The sequence below is a fragment of the Theobroma cacao genome, chromosome 3 (genome assembly GCF_000208745.1).
Source record: "Theobroma cacao cultivar B97-61/B2 chromosome 3, Criollo_cocoa_genome_V2, whole genome shotgun sequence".
In the NCBI taxonomy this organism is placed as follows: Eukaryota; Viridiplantae; Streptophyta; class Magnoliopsida; order Malvales; family Malvaceae; genus Theobroma; species Theobroma cacao.
This window is the reverse complement of record NC_030852.1, coordinates 29,378,529-29,396,454: the sequence shown is the minus strand read 5'-3', so window position 1 is coordinate 29,396,454 and position 17,926 is coordinate 29,378,529. Positions and strand designations below refer to the sequence as shown.

General features: G+C 38.3%; 3 protein-coding genes across 6 annotated transcripts; 1 reads left to right on the top strand and 2 right to left on the bottom strand.

Annotated features, from left to right (window-relative positions):
- LOC18605675 (probable LRR receptor-like serine/threonine-protein kinase At4g36180) lies at positions 146 to 3,157 on the top strand. Its single transcript, XM_018117121.1, has 2 exons — positions 146 to 1,352; positions 1,438 to 3,157. Exons 1-2 carry the CDS (start codon positions 146 to 148, stop codon positions 3,009 to 3,011), a joined length of 2,781 nt encoding a protein of 926 aa, XP_017972610.1. The 3' UTR covers positions 3,012 to 3,157.
- On the bottom strand, positions 3,557 to 10,658 carry LOC18605674 (WD repeat-containing protein 91 homolog). Of its 3 annotated transcripts, XM_007038820.2 has the most exons (16): positions 9,412 to 10,658; positions 8,815 to 9,215; positions 8,602 to 8,724; positions 7,972 to 8,113; positions 7,581 to 7,858; positions 7,279 to 7,337; positions 7,086 to 7,180; positions 6,596 to 6,698; positions 6,391 to 6,485; positions 6,248 to 6,310; positions 5,315 to 5,390; positions 5,112 to 5,220; positions 4,804 to 4,916; positions 4,610 to 4,668; positions 4,194 to 4,302; positions 3,557 to 3,918 (listed from the first exon to the last, which is right to left on the bottom strand). In XM_007038820.2, exons 2-16 carry the CDS (start codon positions 9,203 to 9,205, stop codon positions 3,784 to 3,786), a joined length of 1,950 nt encoding a protein of 649 aa, XP_007038882.2. In that variant the 5' UTR covers positions 9,206 to 9,215; positions 9,412 to 10,658; the 3' UTR covers positions 3,557 to 3,783. The 3 variants fall into 3 exon arrangements, with proteins under 3 accessions (XP_007038882.2, XP_007038883.2, XP_017972981.1); XM_007038821.2 differs by lacking the exons at positions 8,815 to 9,215; positions 9,412 to 10,658 and having other exon boundaries at positions 7,972 to 8,153; positions 8,602 to 8,691; XM_018117492.1 differs by lacking the exons at positions 8,815 to 9,215; positions 9,412 to 10,658 and having other exon boundaries at positions 7,972 to 8,149; positions 8,602 to 8,682.
- LOC18605673 (G-type lectin S-receptor-like serine/threonine-protein kinase At5g24080) lies at positions 11,770 to 15,586 on the bottom strand. 2 transcript variants are annotated; one of them, XM_007038819.2, is made up of 5 exons: positions 15,287 to 15,586; positions 13,636 to 15,005; positions 13,372 to 13,552; positions 12,700 to 13,153; positions 11,770 to 12,298 (listed from the first exon to the last, which is right to left on the bottom strand). In XM_007038819.2, the coding sequence occupies exons 1-5, from the start codon at positions 15,535 to 15,537 to the stop codon at positions 11,960 to 11,962; spliced, it is 2,595 nt and encodes an 864-aa protein (XP_007038881.2). In that variant the 5' UTR covers positions 15,538 to 15,586; the 3' UTR covers positions 11,770 to 11,959. The 2 variants fall into 2 exon arrangements, with proteins under 2 accessions (XP_007038881.2, XP_017972888.1); XM_018117399.1 differs by having other exon boundaries at positions 13,636 to 15,061; positions 15,287 to 15,372.

Genomic DNA, 17,926 nt, shown 5'->3' with positions numbered 1-17,926 from the left:
ATTGGTGTTGGTGTAAAATGTATTGTTTTCTTCTTAGGAAATTGCAAAGCAAACTTCATTGCAGCTTGATTAAAACCGACCTTGCATAAGCCCCGAGCTCTAATTTCTGAAAACAACACAATTCTCGCACTTTATCATCGTGAGAATGTCACTTGTCTGGTCCCTTCTCCTTTCAACTCTGTTTATTGGGTTTCTGCTCGAAGAGCATCTCACACTCGGGTCCAGTTTACTGCTAGGGGAAGTTGATGTTACGAGGTGCAGGGAGAATGAGAGACAAGCGCTCCTAATCTTCAAACGAAGCCTGGTGGATGACTCCGGTATTCTCTCTTCATGGGGAAATGGCGATGACAGAAAAGATTGCTGCATATGGAGAGGGGTTGTTTGCAGTAACCGAACTGGTCATGTTCTAATGCTGAATCTTCAACCTACATATGGATATCTAGGAGGTACGATTAGTCCTTCGTTGCTTGACTTGTCCCATTTGAATTACCTGGATCTTAGTTTCAATACTTTTAATGGAAGCAACATTCCTGAGTTCATTGGTTCTCTCAGAAACTTGAGATACCTTGGTCTTTCTCATGCTGCTTTCAGTGGACCAATTCCTTATCAGCTTGGAAACCTTTCCAGGCTGCTATCACTTGACCTCAGTGGAAATGATTTGTACAGTGGCAGAAATCTTAACTGGCTTTCTCATCTGTCTTCTTTGAAAAACCTTGACCTCAGTTTCAGTAACCTTAGTAAGGCCAATGATTGGGTTCAGGTAGTCAACAAACTTCCTTACCTTGAAAGCTTGAGTTTGCAATCTTGTAATCTTCCAAATATCATTTCCCCATCTCTTTCTCTTGTCAATTCCTCTACAGCTCTCACCAGTCTTGAGCTTTTTGGTAACAATCTCACTTCACCCGTAATATACCCATGGTTGTTTAACGTTAGTAGCAACCTTGTTTATCTTGATCTCTCATTGAACCAGTTGAAAGGTTCAATTCCAGAAGCTTTTGGAAACATGAGTGCTCTCAAACAACTCAGCCTCTTCAGCAATCAGCTTGAAGGCGGGATTCCTAAATCTTTCAGGAATATGTTTAGTTTAGAATCACTACTTCTCCATCATAACAGTCTTAGCGGAGACTTCACTGAATATACACAAAACCTATCTGGATGCACAGAGCATTCACTGAAGATTTTGGTATTAGATAATAATCAAATCACAGGGTCAATACCTGATCAAATGGCAAGATTCTCATTATTAACAGACTTATCACTTGGAAACAACCGTTTACATGGGACCATAAGTGAAGGCATTGGTCACCTTTCTGAGCTTGAGATTTTGGACCTTCATGGGAATTCTCTCAAAGGTGTTATCTTGGAAACCCATTTCTCAAATCTCTCCAACTTGCAGACCTTGGACTTATCTTACAACTCTTTTTCTTTGGAATTCAGCAACAATTGGGTTTTTTCCTTTCCGACTGAGTTTCATTCGTCTTGGTTCTTGCAAGTCAGGGCCCCGTTTCCCAAAATGGATTCAGTCTCAAAATAATTTTGCTGAGCTTGACATTTCGGCTGCCGAAATTTCAGATACCATTCCCCTCTGGTTCTGGGACCTATCACCTTCGTTACGTTACTTGAATCTCTCTTACAACCAGATAAGTGGTATTCTTCCAGATTTGTCATTAAAGTTTGTTAGTTTCCCAGGGCTAGATTTAAGGTCTAATCTTTTAGACGGTCCATTGCCACTATTCCCTTCTAAATTAACGTCCTTAAATCTTTCCAAAAATAGGTTTTCGGGATCAATTTCTTCTCTCTGCAGAATTACAGGTGAAGCTTTGCAATTTCTTGACCTCTCAGAAAACCTATTATCTGGAACGGTGCCCAATTGTTTTCAGCAATGGCCGTATCTACAGGTCTTGAACTTGGCTAACAACAACTTTTCAGGCCGACTTCCAAGCTCCATTGGATCTCTAGTTTCACTTGTAATGTTCAATTTGCATAACAACAGCTTCTCTGGGGAATTGCCTTCCTCGTTAAATAATTGTACAGAGGTGAAATTCATGGATCTAAGTGATAACAGATTATCTGGAGAAATACCAGCATGGATGGGACAGAGCCTAACGTCATTGGTTTTTCTAAGCCTCCAGGCGAATAAATTCAATGGAAGCACCCCCTACCATCTTTGTCAATTGGCATATATTCAAATCCTGGACCTCTCTCGAAACAAACTCTCCGGTGGTATTCCAGAATGCATCAATAGTCTTACTTCCATGGCTCGTAAGGGAAATTTAAGTACCACGATTCAGCAAAATTATGTATATGGTGATCCTCAGTTTGGAGATATAGGACCCTATATTGACAAAGCATTGCTTGTATGGAAAGGAAGGGAGTACGAGTACACAAAAAATCTTGGATTGTTAATAGTCATTGATCTCTCTAGTAATGAACTGTCAGGAGAGATTCCAGGAGAAATAGCACGTCTTTCAGGTTTGGTCGCATTGAACTTATCATGGAACATCTTGACAGGTGTGATCCCTCAAAAGATTGGTCAGTTGAGACAGTTAGAAGTCCTAGATTTGTCTAGAAACCGACTGTCAGGTGAAATTCCAACTAGCCTGGCAGAGTTGACATTTCTGAGTCACTTGGACCTGTCTTACAATAATTTGTCAGGGAAAATTCCTTTGAGCACTCAATTGCAAAACTTTGATGCCTCAGCATTTGCCAATAATCTTGCACTCTGTGGACCTCCAGTTTCGTCAAGTTGCTCAGCGGCTGAAACGCAACAACTTCAACCAAGAAACATTAATCAAGAAGATGAAGATGAGTTAGGAAAATGGTTTTTGGCTGGCATGGGAGTTGGATTTGTAGTAAGTTTTGGGGGACTCTGTAGTGCTTTACTGTTAAAGCATTCGTGGAGACTTGCGTACTTTCATTTATTGGACAACTTGATGGATTGGCTTAACGTTAGATTTGGAGCGCAAAAGCCAAGATCAAAGAGGAAAATACAAAGCTTGGAGCTACCTTAACACTCTTCCAATAATGTCAGCAAGATGAGAATGTTTATGAAAATCCTCTCTTTGTGTTCTTTTCTGTTTTTTCCACCTCTTACGAAAACTCTTCTGTTGTCCGGTGTTGTTAAATGCTGCCCTTAACCTTATTAAATATCAAATGAATAAGGTTTTCTTTTACTATTATCTAATATCAAATCTTTATTTATATTCATGTGACCATGCATATGGTCGCCAATCACTTGATGGATAATCATATTTTCCAGCCTTTTCCAAAGATGAAAGAAAGAAGGAAAAAAAACCTAAAGGAATGAAGTGAGTCAAGATCGCAGTTGCATCATACTCTTCAAGTCTTCATTTCTTTGGCCTTCTGTAAATAATCGTAAAATCTTCGAACTAGGTAGTGCCGTTTTCCACACGGTACATGAATAAAGTTGCTTCAAGACCAACGTGGCTAAATTTCAGGTGATGGCCTTGGTATTGACTGTCAACATACCTATGTGTGTGTGTGTGTGTGTGTGTGAGAGAGAGAGAGAGAGAGAGAGAGAGAGAGAGAGAGAGCGTAAACTCTACAACAACAAATGACAAATACATTATGGTACAAACAATTCAATGAATTACATATCATGACTCATAATATCACCTCTTCCGCACACATGCTCAAACAACTATGCAATTATGGAAAACATTTTTGACATTTCCTCAACTCTAATCCTATAACAATAGGCATCACTTCATTTCCGTGAAACTGGCAACCCATGGAGAAAGAGATACCAGACATGAAGCGTCCTCACAGTATGGAAGTTACCCGAACTGAGTTATCAGCTGATCCAGTCAAGAAAATGGGCAAGCTTGGGTGCCAATCCACAGTTGTTATAGCTGCACTGTGAGGAAGAGTTCTCAACCCATTTGAATGGCCTCGTACCTAATCCATGATTAAATATGAGAACAAAAAAATTATTGAAGAACTGCCAGCGATAAGGAACTAACAAAGTGGGGCAAGTCAGAATCACTGGAATGGTTATTTTGGCACTGGCTAATGATTTGGTCCATCACACAGGACCAATATCTCCACAAGTAAACCACAATTAACCAAGGACATAAAGCAAGGACTAATTGCAGCTTTGTGCACGCATGCTTGTCTGAGGGGATTTAGTATACAAGTGTAATTATGTTAGCCCACACATGCCAAGGATTTACCTGATATATGGGCGCTCTTACAGAACCAGATGTTACTAATAGCTGCCTTCCATTAGCTTCCAATGCCATTTCATGTCTACAATATTTTGATGTCTCGTGGTCTGAAAACCTACAAAGTGTAATAACCCATGTTACTAAAGTCTGCTCCATTAACTCATGCAAACACATAGAAGATGCAACCATAACCAATGCATTCAATGAAGATAACAGGTTTTTCAAGGCAATAAAAATGTTAAATGCACAAGCAAAAGGAACCTCCCATTGCATGACTATAGGGGTCTCTAACTACTGAGGAAGCAACATTAAAAGGAGCCTGAACAAATGGCCTAGGAGAATGGACATTGCCTTAGGTGCCCACTGTAGGGGGTGCACATGATCTCTTAAGGTGCTTCAAAATGACAAGAAATGCAAATTACCTGCTACAAGTTCTTGACCAGAGGACATGACCTTGGTTTTGCAAGCTCCATTCGAATATCTGACATTGCAAAATCAATCTGTGAGAGTCCACAAATCTAGCTTAAACAAAAGACCATCGATTGCTCAGGAATTCTAGCTAGATAGTGAACAATAGATGCACAAGCCAAAATCTAAACAGAGGATTAAAATGTACCTTTCCATCCGAACCCAAGCTAAAAATACTTGTCTCATCTGGCCCAAAAAGAAGTGAGCTTATTGCAGTATCATGTGCAGGCCACCCGGTTATTTGTAGACCAGCAGACATGTCTTCGATCAGTCAAGGTGCATGCATATTACATCCTTAGTTAGCACAATTGAAAAACTGCACAAAAATGTGGCATTCTTCTCCTTTGTTACTGATTTGTGGGCCCTTCAGCTAAAGGGCTAACCAGTCCATCAGGAACGGAAATGACACAATACAAACATACACAAAATTTAAGGCCACAAAAAAACAAAGGATACCAAACATATGAATCATTCCATCAGTTGCAGAGGCAGCTAAAATCTTCCCATTGTGATTGAAGCATAGGGAAGTAATTGCAGGCGGATCTTCACCAAGAGGAAGGACTGTCTTCATTAAAGTTGAAGTCCATTAAGGCACAGATGATTTTCAAGACAAGCTAATAATCATTAAATAATAAGTCTCTGTGTATACAACTACATACCATAGCTTTCCATGTTTTCATGTTCCATACAGTCAATGAAGCATACCCCAGAGAGTCGATAGAGTTTGAACCAAGCCTGCAAGCAGAATGACAACCTACTTATCCCATGCCACCTAAGTTTTTACTGAAAAAGGAGAGCATAAAACTACTATGACAATGAGCAATCAACCTTCTGATGCATTCTAAATGTGGCTACCCACCACAAAAAAAAAGATTTAAAAAATTACTTAACAACCTACCATAACTGCTCAAAAACACCAAAAGTGTGTGAATTACAGAGTTTATTAATAAGCAAAATGAACCGTGTTAGTAATGCATAATTTTTCAAAACAAGAGGCTCCACAATTATGATCTATACAGTATCTATACTTGCAGCTCTTCTGATGCATAATATGACTCCATTTATATTAATGCCCTAGACAAATTCATTTTAAGTATACTCCAGAATATTTGAGCCTATGTTTCACATCTCAGTTATGCACCCATTCTCAACTGCATAGCCTGCATGCAGGATACTGGAGATTGTGGTAAGATACATTACCACCAGAAGTTGAGTTCAACTAATTCTGAGTACACTAGTTTTCTTAAGGGTTGAAAATGCACATTAGCAAAAGAACGTGTCAAAATAAGATTATCACATGTTCAAAGAGAAAACAAAGACATAGATAGTTGACCATTAGTAAATAAATTTAAAAAATCAGACAAACTTAATCCAAGAGAAGTAACAACCTAACACTGTACCTAAATCAACCCTAACCCTATCATTATGAGCAACATTTCACTAACAACTCGAAACTCATTAGCTAACATATGGATAATGTAACTTCACACATTTAAGTCAAGTAAGACCGTTAAAACACAGGACAATCTTCACTAAAGAACATAATCTAGTACATAGGCAGTTTAACTTGAAATTATAAATATCGAAGATACCTTCTTGATGAAGCTGCAGAAACAAATATAGGTTCCACAGGGCTGCACTTTAAATCCAAGACACTGTAGGACAGCAAAAACAGATGAAGAGCAAGCACAATCTAATTATTAAAACCGCTAAACATGGTATTCTGAGTTGGTACCTTGGAAAGGCTTCGGTCGTATTCAGATCACAGACAACTCTCTTAGCATCGACATTCCATGCTTTAATGCCTCCATCAGCAGTGCCTATGAGAAGCTTTAGGAACAACAAAATTTAAAAGCAGGAATCTTTGAACTGCAACAACTATAAAAAAATCCCTAATCAAACTATATGCACGGACATTGAAGAATGATGTAAATACATACCAATCGGTCAGATTTGCATTCCCAGTCAAGTGACATAATCTCAGCTCCACAATATATGGTCGCATTTCTAGATGCCGGAATTGATGAGTCATATGTCCATATCCTTCATCAAAAACAAAGACAATAAAAAATAAGAAAGTAAACCAAAGGTTAGCAGACAATGACTTAACACAATTGTAAGTACAAATCCCATCCTACTGTCTTCTCAAGCGCATTTTCTAACCAAAGTATCTGACAGTAAATTTCATTAAGAACCATATTCAGCAGTAACCCATCTAAACTGTATTGGTCAGTAGTCAGATTATAAGGATCACTGACTGTTTTTCTCGTCTTTTTTTTTTCTGCCTCCTTTTTTCCTTTCTTGAAATTTAATGTTCATTCACTATGGGGCAGCCCAGAGATAATCAAAGATCTGCACATAAGGAATCCATGAAGCAGCCCAAGGCAGCAACATGCTGTGCTGTACGTATATACAAGTTTATGTGCATACCTGACAGTGCCATCCACAGAAGCACTAGCTATATTGTTCCCAGATGCAGAAAACCGGCAACGAGTAATTGGACTTGTGTGGCCCAGAAATGTCTCCTGTAAACCAAGGTGTTCGAGCAGTTGAACAAATATAATAAAATAAAAAAGAAATCACACAAAGATAATGTTTGAATAAATCCTAATAGAGAACTTACCTGGAACTCTGCACTCACTTCAGGAAATTCTTCTTCTCTAAGCACGTCTCTGCCATTCTCTGTCAAAACACATTCAGTAATTACCTAACCCATTAAAGCAGCAGAAAATGTCATTTAAACAAATCTACTGCCTTGTTTCCAACCATATTGAAAAAATAAATAAATGGTTCCCCTCTATATTTTGAGCTCAAAGTTATTCAAAAACATACTTATTGACAGTATACTTGCCTACTGTTAAGGTCATGGGGATACCACATTAGCCTCAAATCTAAGAAGGGGAGCTAAGCAGAAATGTTGCTTACCAACAAAATGGCTACCATAGAACCTAGAAGCAGTATCATCAACTCCACTATACGAAGCATGAAGAGTTGAAGCAGAAAATAAATCATGCCCAGATGAGGACTTGACACGGCTTGCTATGATTTGGGCAGGTTCAGTGGCAGAACATTCCTCACTCAGCTCCCTTTTACTCAAATGTGCGGTTGCAGGAGCACATTGTTCCTCACTACTTGTGGATAGATGTAGATTTTCATCATCTACACCACTTGATGTAGTCGAACTGGTAGTTGCTCCTATGCTCCTATTCAATTTTCATGCAGCAATACTGGAGTCATCATGTGTTCAAATAACATCAATTTAATCATAAGATACAGCAAATACCACCATTGTCTAGCAAAATAACAAAATTCTTACCTTTTTGATTGACCTGATTGAACCTCCTTCTCCTCCAGTAAGGCCTGAAGTTGTGATAGCTTGAGATTAAGATGCTTGTTGTCTTTCTTAAGACGGCTAATTGTGTTTTTTTCTGAACTGATCTTCAGTAGGGCAGGGAGGCGTGGTTTGGTTAAGGACATTCTTCAAAATCCCATCATTAATTGAATCACTCTAATGTCAAGGAAAAAAGAATATTATATGCAACGCTGTGATCTTGCAATAATTGAAAATAAAATTCTCCTCATATGCCTAGGCAAGAATGGTGGTAGGTCAACAAGCACGGAAGACAGGTTAAGTACTGCAAGAATGGTTGTAGTTCACCAAGCACGGAAGACAGGTTAAGTACTGCAAGATACAAACTCCACATATAGCACCTCATGCTTAACTACAATACCCACTTTACCTTCCCTTGTGATAAATTAGGTAAGATTTTGTGGGATCATAATGGATATCTTTAGATGCAAAACCTTTGAAGACCAGTTTCATTTTGAAATGAAGATAAGTTCCCTAATAAGGAATGCCTAAGGGCTCTCTATAAATCTACACATGATATCCTACACAATTTATGTAGAGCATCTTCAGAAGGGAAGCATCAATTGCAAAGGATATGAGTACCATTGAAGATCTCGCTAAAAAAATTCCTCACAGAAAGACGGAGAGCTTCATACCATTCCTTGGAGAAATAAACACGAAACTGAGGATCCAAGCTTGGGTTCTTTAAATAAGGAATGGCTGCAATGCATACTCGATAAAATCAGTCAACAAGAAAACAAGACAAAAAATACAAGAAAAAAAAAAGGAAGCTAAAACAAATGAACCCACCAAACCAAGGAATCCAATCATAACTCTTTAGAAGCAGATCATTTCCATTCATTCCAAAAAACTCCACAACCTTATCTTTCCTCCCAGATTGCAACGCATGAACAATGTAACATTGAAGAATGGAACCCTCCAATTTCGACAAGGTATCAAGCACCACAGTCTCGGACCACGACGAAAAGCACTGCTTAAAGAAACTGAACAGACCAACTAGTTTTTCGGCCTGGAATTTAGGAATATATACCGCGAAAATTAAGTCTAATATCTTATTAACTTGAAACCCTTTACCAATATCGGTACACAATTCCGTCTCAAAAGCTTGTAATGTATTTGTAAATCCTCGGAAGACCAAATATTCCCTCACAAGCTCTTCAGCATATTGCATATTCTCCATCTAATATTATCTACAGAAATAAAGATAATCTTCAGCATCATTAACTTATTGAATCCATGGATCAACCAATATCAACCAAATTATCATAAAAAACTAAGAAAAGAAAGTTTCATCCAAAGTATGAATATGAAGGATTCCAATTAAATTATCTAGGGTTTATCATTCTAGGGATGTATAAATTGGGGATACTTGATGGAATTTCGTACCTTATGGAATTGCGGAGACGTCGAAGCGAGCAGAGTGTAAGGAATGGACCTCGAATTTTGAATTATGGTTGAAGAGAGGGATCTTTCAATTCTTCGATGGATTCTGATGGGGTTTTGCGTGACAGGTAAAATGAGCCTCGCGCTTCAATTTTTTATGCGCTTTTCTAAACTTCCTTTTTTTTTTTTTTCCTATTTTGTTGGTATATTGGCATCGTCAGTAACGTATGCTGGAAGCCTGGAAGGTTATGCTCGCAAATAGAGACGAACCCAATTGGGTTTAGCTACAGAATTTTGATTAATTTACCCCTTAAACTGTGCCACGTCACTGGAATTTCTATTTCTTTGTCGGTTTTTCCTTCATAGTTCCCTCTTTGAGAGTTAGAAACTTATTTTTCTCTTTGATTAAATAATTAATGGCATCCTGTGCATTTGTCTGTAAACATTAATTTCATTTTTTTTATAACTATTAGACACTTAAGTATTTCTCACATATATATATTTTTCATTGATATTAGTAGTTTTTATTACAACCAATAACATTTGTTATAATCAAACTTTTAATTTGTGATGACACTTAATCGGGATTATTTTTACAAGATCAAGTAGCCTGATGGAATCAACGCAACGCCTCACAGTCAGGCTTAACTGAGGTAAACGGTGGTGCAATCGATTCAACCAAACTCAAGCTTTGGTTGCCCAAAAAAGAGTTCCAAGTTACAATACAAGCGAATAACATCATAACTGCAAAAGAATTCAAAGCTGCTATTACCATGTTTATAAAAATTTTTGGACTTTAATAGTTAAACCTCATCAGGCTTCAATATTTTACAGGCAGGGCTCTGCTCGGGGCTCGCAGTACGGTTCTCCGATCTGTATTTATGGCTTTTCAGCTCCATGTATTTGATTATTCACAGTTTCCTGCTCTATGAAATTCAAGTCTAGCTGATACTGAACCCGGAAAAAGTTTGCCATGGTATTCAAGAAAGCCAAAATATAGATTAAAGATGATAACAGGGAGAGAGTGAAGGGTACCCACCAATTCTGGCATTGGCTGGATGAAGCTTGAATGGTGATTGAGATCAAAACTATGCCTTGGAAAATGAGGAAGGCAATGGTTAGAAGCTTTGCTTTCTCCTCATACAACTGCATTCCTTTCTCTTGTTTTTCAGCTGTAAGGCCTAATTCCTTGAAGATTCTGTTAAGCGCCTCAAGCTCGGCCATAATGAATAGCAGTACACACTAATCATACTAATGCACTGCAACTTATATAGACTGCAGAAGTGCCAAAAACAACTAAAAATGAACCTTGGATGGATAATGTGAACTGTGGTTATGCGCGTTTTTTCAACTTCCTTGTTCTTTCAGATGCAATTCCTGGAACATCGTGTTGAGCAACCACTGACATTTTGGCATTAATTATAGTCCATCAATAATATAAAAATTCTATGTAATGCAGCATTCGTCCAGCTTACGAAGGCCACTCCTTTTGACTTTGCAGGCCTGACCAGAATTTATGAAATCTTTAGTTGTCGTCAGTATTACTTCGTCATGCTTTTTGTCGTTTAAGGAGGAAGCCGCGTGAGTTCTATTCACATCTGCTTAACGTGTTCTGTAGACTATAAAGGTCGATGCTTCTGTAGTTATGTTTTCCTCGAGTGCTTTCTGGGACATTATGGAACAGAGGATTTCCAATCCATGAAACGACCCTAAAAGTTCCAGGCAAAGAGGCGAAGACTAACAAAAAGTGACAATAGGAATTAGGAAATACTATTAGCAACCCTCTTGACTTTCCTTGACAACTTTCATAAGCCTATCGGAATTGCATATAGTAAGGGAAACGTGATTACTAGGGAAAAAATAAAAATAAAATTTTTTACATTTAAATATTTGATTTATTGATTAATCTATGATTTTTTATTTAAAAAAAATAAGATTTGAATGTTCTTTTTCTTAAATTATATAAAAAAAATCTAATATTGTTATAATTTAAATTCCGTCATCCCGCTTTGATAGTAAAAGGAGGAGATTCAACGGTAAAATGTGAGTTCAATGATCTCAAAATTTAACTGTTCGATTGACGTTACTGTGTTGTCATCCAGATGCTTCTAGTTTATAGCTCTTGTCAATAAAGTCATTTGAAGGCAGCGAAAGACATGATTTCTGTAGAACCACAGTCCTGCTTTAGGTACATATTGAGGTGTCATGCTTTGGCTGAAGCAACTATTTTCAGTTTTCCCATTAACAAGTTCATCAAAAGGTCGCAATTCCTCTAAACACAGTGTCTATGCATTGTAGAACTGTGCAGGCTTTATAGGATCTTCCATTTTAAATAACAGAAATAATTGTGAAAAAGAATAATGGAAACAATGAATTTCCTTCTCTGTTTTTTTTTTCCTTGCTGTGCAAGCAGCGATGAATTGGGTGGTGACAATCATTTGGTGACAGCTAAGAAAATTACTATATTGACCAACCTTTTGACAGCTGCCTGAAGCATCCAAAGGTTGCGATCACATGATCCGCACAAAATTTTGTTCTGGTTTTACAAAGATCATCTGGGTGACATTGTGGAATAACTGCAGGTAGCCTGAGATGATGGACGGGTGGTGATGGTAAAGGAGCTGGACTGATTGAAATCTCTTTTCATTGCTTTGTATACCTGTTCCAAGCCTTCCTCAACCAATTCCAAAACTGTTTGAGGTATTGGTGGTTCGTTAATATCCATAGATCCTTCTAGCATTTTCACCACTTCTCCCATTGAAGGCCTCATGAAGACCTCATCTTGAATGCACCAAAAGGCAACTTTCAATGCTCTCGTGAGCTCTTCTTCATCTACTGCCCCTCCTAGTCGCCTATCTGCAACTTTAATAGGTGTGCCATTTGCGAGCTCCTGCGGAAATCATTGCTAATATGATTAGTAAGTATAAGATGATTTATAACTGATTGGTTTTTTGATTGATTGAACATTGTATGAGTATGGAGGATAACTCTTAATGTTAAGCTAGTGCAGAGGCAAACAGGAGAAGATCGTGGACAGCAACAGGCTGCTAAAAGTACAAGTCACCCCGGCAGAGGCCATTCTGTAAATTTGTTTGTTCTTTACTTTCTTTTTTTTTTTTTTGAGATGCTAGTTTCTATTACTTATGAATCCTTGGAGCAGGTCCAGGATAGCCTCTTGAAAGGACTTTTCAATTGACCTGTTTTTCGTTCTTCCCTCAAAATCACTAATGAAGAAAACCCATTATGCCATGCGAGCCAAAATTATTTAATTGAAAAAGAATTCTTGAATACCTTGTACGCCCATCCAGGGTAAAAGAAGTCCTCAGCATCAAAAGACATGTCAAGGTTTCTTCGGCCACCAAGAATCTCCAAAAGGAGCATTCCATAACTGTAAACATCAGCCTTGACAGTTATAGGACGATTGCTAACCCATTCAGGTGCCAAATACCCTCTAGTTCCTCTGACCATAGTTACAACGTGCGAGTGCTCTCTTCCCATCAACTTAGCTAGTCCAAAATCTGATACTTTGGGGCAGAAGTTCTCATCTAACAAGATGTTTTCTGGTTTGATGTCACAGTGTATTATTCGATTTCTACATTGCTCATGAAAATATGCAATTCCTTGCCCGGTAGCCACAGCAATATTGAAGCGAGTTGGCCAATCCAGCAACCTGTCCCGGCTCTGATAGGAAGGAAAGATCCACTTGTCCAGGGATCCATTTTTCATAAACTCGTAAACCAGAAGACTGCCAACAAAAACAGATGGACATTAAAAGTGAATATTCTGCTCCTTGTTTTTTATTTTATGGAATATTCGGCTCATTTACATCTCAATTATAAGATGTTGGTCCCTAGCCGTAAGTTGCATCAAAACAATAATTCTTAAGCGGTAACAGTGATGCCAAATTACATTTGAAGAAGTTATTTGAGTAAGAAATTGAATAGAATGAAAATAATTCCTTACCGCTGTGAACCCTCAGAGCAGTACCCGCATAGGCGAACTAAGTTCATGTGATGCATTGAGCCAATTGTATTTACTTCAGTTATAAACTCCTTTTCTCCGTGAGGCAAAACACGGTCAAGTTTCTTCACAGCCACCAATGTTCCATCAGTAAGGCTTCCCTTGTATACACTTCCAAATCCTCCTGCGAAAGAGCACAAAAGTTGCAAATGTGTAACTAAAATAATCTAATGAATGCAACTCTGCCTTTTTTGTACTCTGTTTTACCTGTTCCGAGCAGCTGAGAAAAATTGCTGGTACGAAGTTGCAAATCACGATAGCTGAAATTCAGGGGAGCTCCTTCCAAAATCAAAGAGCTTTCAATAGCTTTCTTTAAATATTTTCTTCTATGAACATTGTAATATAGTAATAGACAAAGTAACCCAATAAGGAAACTCATGCCTAGTACAATAGGAAGCACCAAAATCTTCTCACGGCCATTGCCAGAACCTTCTGAAGAATCACCGGACCCTCTTGTGTGATCACCGGGTTCAAATGAGAGATCAGACCTGACCTTCACAAACAAGGTGGAGCCAGGATCCTCAAATCCCCCGTAGTCCAGGCTCTTCAGAATCCAGCAGTAAGGCTTCTCATCATCTAACCCATAAACAGAAGCAACACAATCACAATCTGATAAACAGGCATCTCCACACTTTGAGACCGTGGCAATGTCACTGTAATTTGCTATCACAGAAAAATAAGAGAAATAGTAATTGGTTTGTTGTTCTGTTGCAATCTTAAACTGAGAGGTGTAATTTTTATTCCTAGAATCACAGTTTCTGGTCAAAGATGAATTCTGCGAGCAATAGCTTTCACCGGCACTGCCTACCTTATAAGTACCAGGTAAGCATTTACAAGAAGCATTTGTCTTGCTTCTGTCCAAATTACAGATTCCATTACCACATATTCCAGCAATATCACAGGGGTTTGACACCGCAGCCCATTCCGGCACCCATTGGCGTGACCCATTAACATCATTATCCCATCTATACATACGTAAATTGCCATTAGTCTCAATTATCAATCTCCGAAGGACTGACAATCGTACATTTGATTGATTTGTTGCAGAAGCTAATCCGTTATAATCTCCATCATTCTTGTGCACATAAACTGCTCCGTTTGATGACTCGCCATAGACAATTCCGAAGCTTCCTGCTTCATCTAGTACTGCAACAACATCCCCAGTAACATTGGAAATATCAGGTGCCGCCCAATAGGAGTAGTTAGTATAAGCTTCAGGGGAAGCATCATACGAATCAGGCAAGTTGTATGTTAAGGCAAGGGTTAGTGAAGTAGGCTGTTGAAGCATTTTGAGAGCATAATAGCCACCATGTGACGGTGACTTTGATGATGTTAGTTCTAGTGAAACTGTCAAGGGCTGGTTTGGAAGAAGTGTATCGGATGGGTGTTCAAAACTTTGCCATGCAGGGCGGTTGTTGGCGGTATATAGGATGAAATTGCCTGATTCCGACATGACTGCAAATTCAACACGGGTTCCTGATGTGTTTGACGTCCAAACAGTGGCGTCCCCATCTATGAGCACGAGATTTCCAGTTGTGTCCAGCTCCAGGATTGCATCTTCGGTGACAGGAGAGTTTCTATTCAGGGGATCATTGAGAGAAAAAGTTTTGGCTTAAAGTCGTCATAATAAAACCTGCGAGAGCTTTTGTAAAGGCTACAGATGGAGAAATGGTTTGTGATCTTTTTTAAAGTAAAAAACCAGTGACCATCCAGCAACTTAGGCAAAAACTTCCAAGCATATTGTAATAGTTCAAATTCAAAACTACGCTATTAAGTTGAAAGCGAAAGAACTAGAACATAGCTAAAAATGCGATTTGCATAATCAAAGATTCATTATTGTAACTAAAGCAGAACTAACCCGTTAGCTGACCAAACTACGGTTCTATCTCCAGGAAGCTCAGCAAACCAGATTCCAAGCAGAAAACGATCACGATTGTCTGATGGAGTGAAACCAAAAGCAAAGGTTCCATTATCCGAAACCCAAGGTCGTCCTTGATCACTCGCCAACAGTCTAGAACCCAAACCAATTTGGCCAGCAATGCAGCCCGAGAACCAAACCATAACCAAGAAAAAGAAGAAGCAAGTGCTACACAAACAAGAATTAGCCATGAGGAGTTCCAGTGGCAATCGAAATATCGTTCAAGAATCAAGACCTTGCTCAAACGGAATGACCATCTTTTATACTAGTAGTGCATGAGTAACAGAAGAAGAAAAGAGCCTATTGTGGGGGCAGAAACATTGAAGATCATAACACGTGTAGACAGGTGGGTGAACAAACTTTGAAAAACTTGTGCATCGAAATTGGTCGGCCACGGCGGCTAGTGATAAAATTGGACAGTCGGTTACGTGTTAAAACAGTTGTGGCCTTTGGATGAGGCTGTGACCCACCGAAAGGCCGAAGCCTATTGACGCGCAACTGAAAGCTAATATAGGGAAGAAGAGTTCTTCTGATTTCCACACAGTGGCATTATCTGGATCTGTACGTATCAGTACTTTGCTTTCACGGAGATGAATTATTACATCTTGAAACCTATTCTTTGACTTTTTGCTACTTGGATCGATGGAAAATTGCGCCTGAAGATTATATATCGGCTGAAGTCCTGAATTGGCTGAAAATTTGTTGTACAATAAGTCGTCTGTGTGTTTAACTTCTGATCCCAGTTTCAAAGCCTTAAAAAAATTGGCAGTCCCAATCAAAATTGAAAATGAGCTTTTTTCAACATCCATTTGCTGCCAATGGTGCATTGTCATATCATACGGACCAGCAAAAGCAACCATCTGTTGAAAATAGAAGCAAATAATCTTTGATTGTGGTTTGTGTTTGAGGGACCTTCAATTATCTGAAATTATTGTTATATGTATGCATTTTGTGGTTCTTTCACAAATTTCTTATGCATTGATATCACTCAGTTGACGTTATCCCTCAATCCTCACCTATATTTTCCTTCCCAAATTTTAAAATTTAAGAACGAAAACTTGTCAACAATAATTTCATATTTTTATTTGTTTTTTTTAATGTAACGAGTAAGTTATTATTTCGTTGAATTCCTACCTTTTCCCACCATATTGTACTACTCCAACTCTACCATAAGTGATAGTAATAATTGTAGCAGATATTGGAAAATGGGAAAATGTAGAATAAAAAAAGGTATATTCTTAAAATATGAAGGTGGAATTATACTTTCTATACATATTTTCAGAATATTTACTAATTTACCTTATAAATAACTTTGAATACATATTTACATTTAGGTGTTAATTTATTGATAAGTTATTGATTGGTGAGTCATAATTTGAAAATATTAGCTTAGTAAGATAATATTTACTAAAAATTAAAATAAGAAATGGAATTTCATTGAGGCGGTGTTGGAAGGTCGTCCATACTAGAATTGTACATTGGAGTTTGGACATCGAAACAAAGCGCACCGTTCGCTCGTGGGGATGCGTCGTCACTTTAATCTTTTTCCTTCTTCCATCAATCTTAGAGTCCGTCCGGGGAACCACCTGGCAAGTGGCCAGTCACAGCTTCGCATATCTCTCCATCTCCGAAACGACGTCGTAATCATATCCTTGTTTATTGAGAGCCCGGGCATTCTTCATCTAATGCATAAGGTAATCAATTTCGATCCCCGGATTCTATCCAATCCGGTGTTGCCTCGATCTCAACCGCTGGCTCCTACGTTCTCTCTGGATTCCCCATTCCTCTTTTCCCTCCAAATTCTAGGGTTAGGGTTTTGAATTCTCCAAGTGCCCCGTTACACTCAACCAGTGCTTACGTGTCGCCGATGAACCCTTCGACTCTCTAAGTAAGTTCTCAGTCTCCTTCCATACATGCAATATTTTTTTGGGGTTTCTGATAAAACTGGAGGAAGCTAACCGTATCGATTATGAACTTAAATTTCAAATTTTTAGGGTTTCTAATGAGAAGCTGAATTTCAAGCCAACATTTTATGGTAAATTCGTAAAGTTTAATATATAGCTAACGTAGAGGATTAGTGGATTTAATGAGATCTTGAGGTTGCTTAGATTTACTGTCAATGTCATTGATTGTTTATTAAGAGCAAAGAGTTTTTTTTTTTTTTTAGAAGAGCAAAGAGTTTTTGTAGAGTGTAATATGTTCAATTTCTGAAAAACTAAAGATTATCTTCGAAAATTTCTTGCTTCATGATGTATGATAAACGTGCATAAGATATACATTTAATTATGCCTCTAATTTTTGAATAAAATTTTAGCTGGAGTAATCACATTATAAGATTGAACCTAAATTTTTAGGAAATAACTTTAACAGTCTCCGCCCTCTAAAAAAAATATCGTAAATTTATTATACTCTTAGTCTTAGATTTTGGAATGTGTGACGAGAGTGCGAAAGAGGGAGTTGGAGTACATGTGAAGAGGGAATCAACCAGGAAAAAGAAAAGAAATGTGTTGAAGTAAGATTTTTTGGTCTTGTAGGTTATGTCCTCTGGATCACTTCATTCTGGCTGGGAGGATCTTGGAC

Bases quoted from the DNA above. Each gene is read 5' to 3' on its own strand.
- LOC18605673 (XM_007038819.2), bottom strand. From the start codon at position 15,537: ATGGCTAATTCTTGTTTGTGTAGCACTTGCTTCTTCTTTTTCTTGGTT. The intron at 15,006-15,286 runs GTTAGTTCTGCT...TCCCCTGAATAG, and splicing joins GTAGTTTGGTCAGCTAACGG to AAACTCTCCTGTCACCGAAG. The intron at 13,553-13,635 runs GTAAAACAGAGT...GCTCTTTCGCAG, and splicing joins TTCTCAGCTGCTCGGAACAG to GAGGATTTGGAAGTGTATAC.
- LOC18605675 (XM_018117121.1), top strand. From the start codon at position 146: ATGTCACTTGTCTGGTCCCTTCTCCTTTCAACTCTGTTTATTGGGTTT. The intron at 1,353-1,437 runs GTGTTATCTTGG...TTTGGAATTCAG, and splicing joins TCATGGGAATTCTCTCAAAG to CAACAATTGGGTTTTTTCCT.
- LOC18605674 (XM_007038820.2), bottom strand. From the start codon at position 9,205: ATGGAGAATATGCAATATGCTGAAGAGCTTGTGAGGGAATATTTGGTC. The intron at 6,699-7,085 runs GTATGCACATAA...TTTTTGATGAAG, and splicing joins TCTGTGGATGGCACTGTCAG to GATATGGACATATGACTCAT. The intron at 4,303-4,609 runs GTAATTTGCATT...TACACTTTGTAG, and splicing joins TGGTCAAGAACTTGTAGCAG to GTTTTCAGACCACGAGACAT.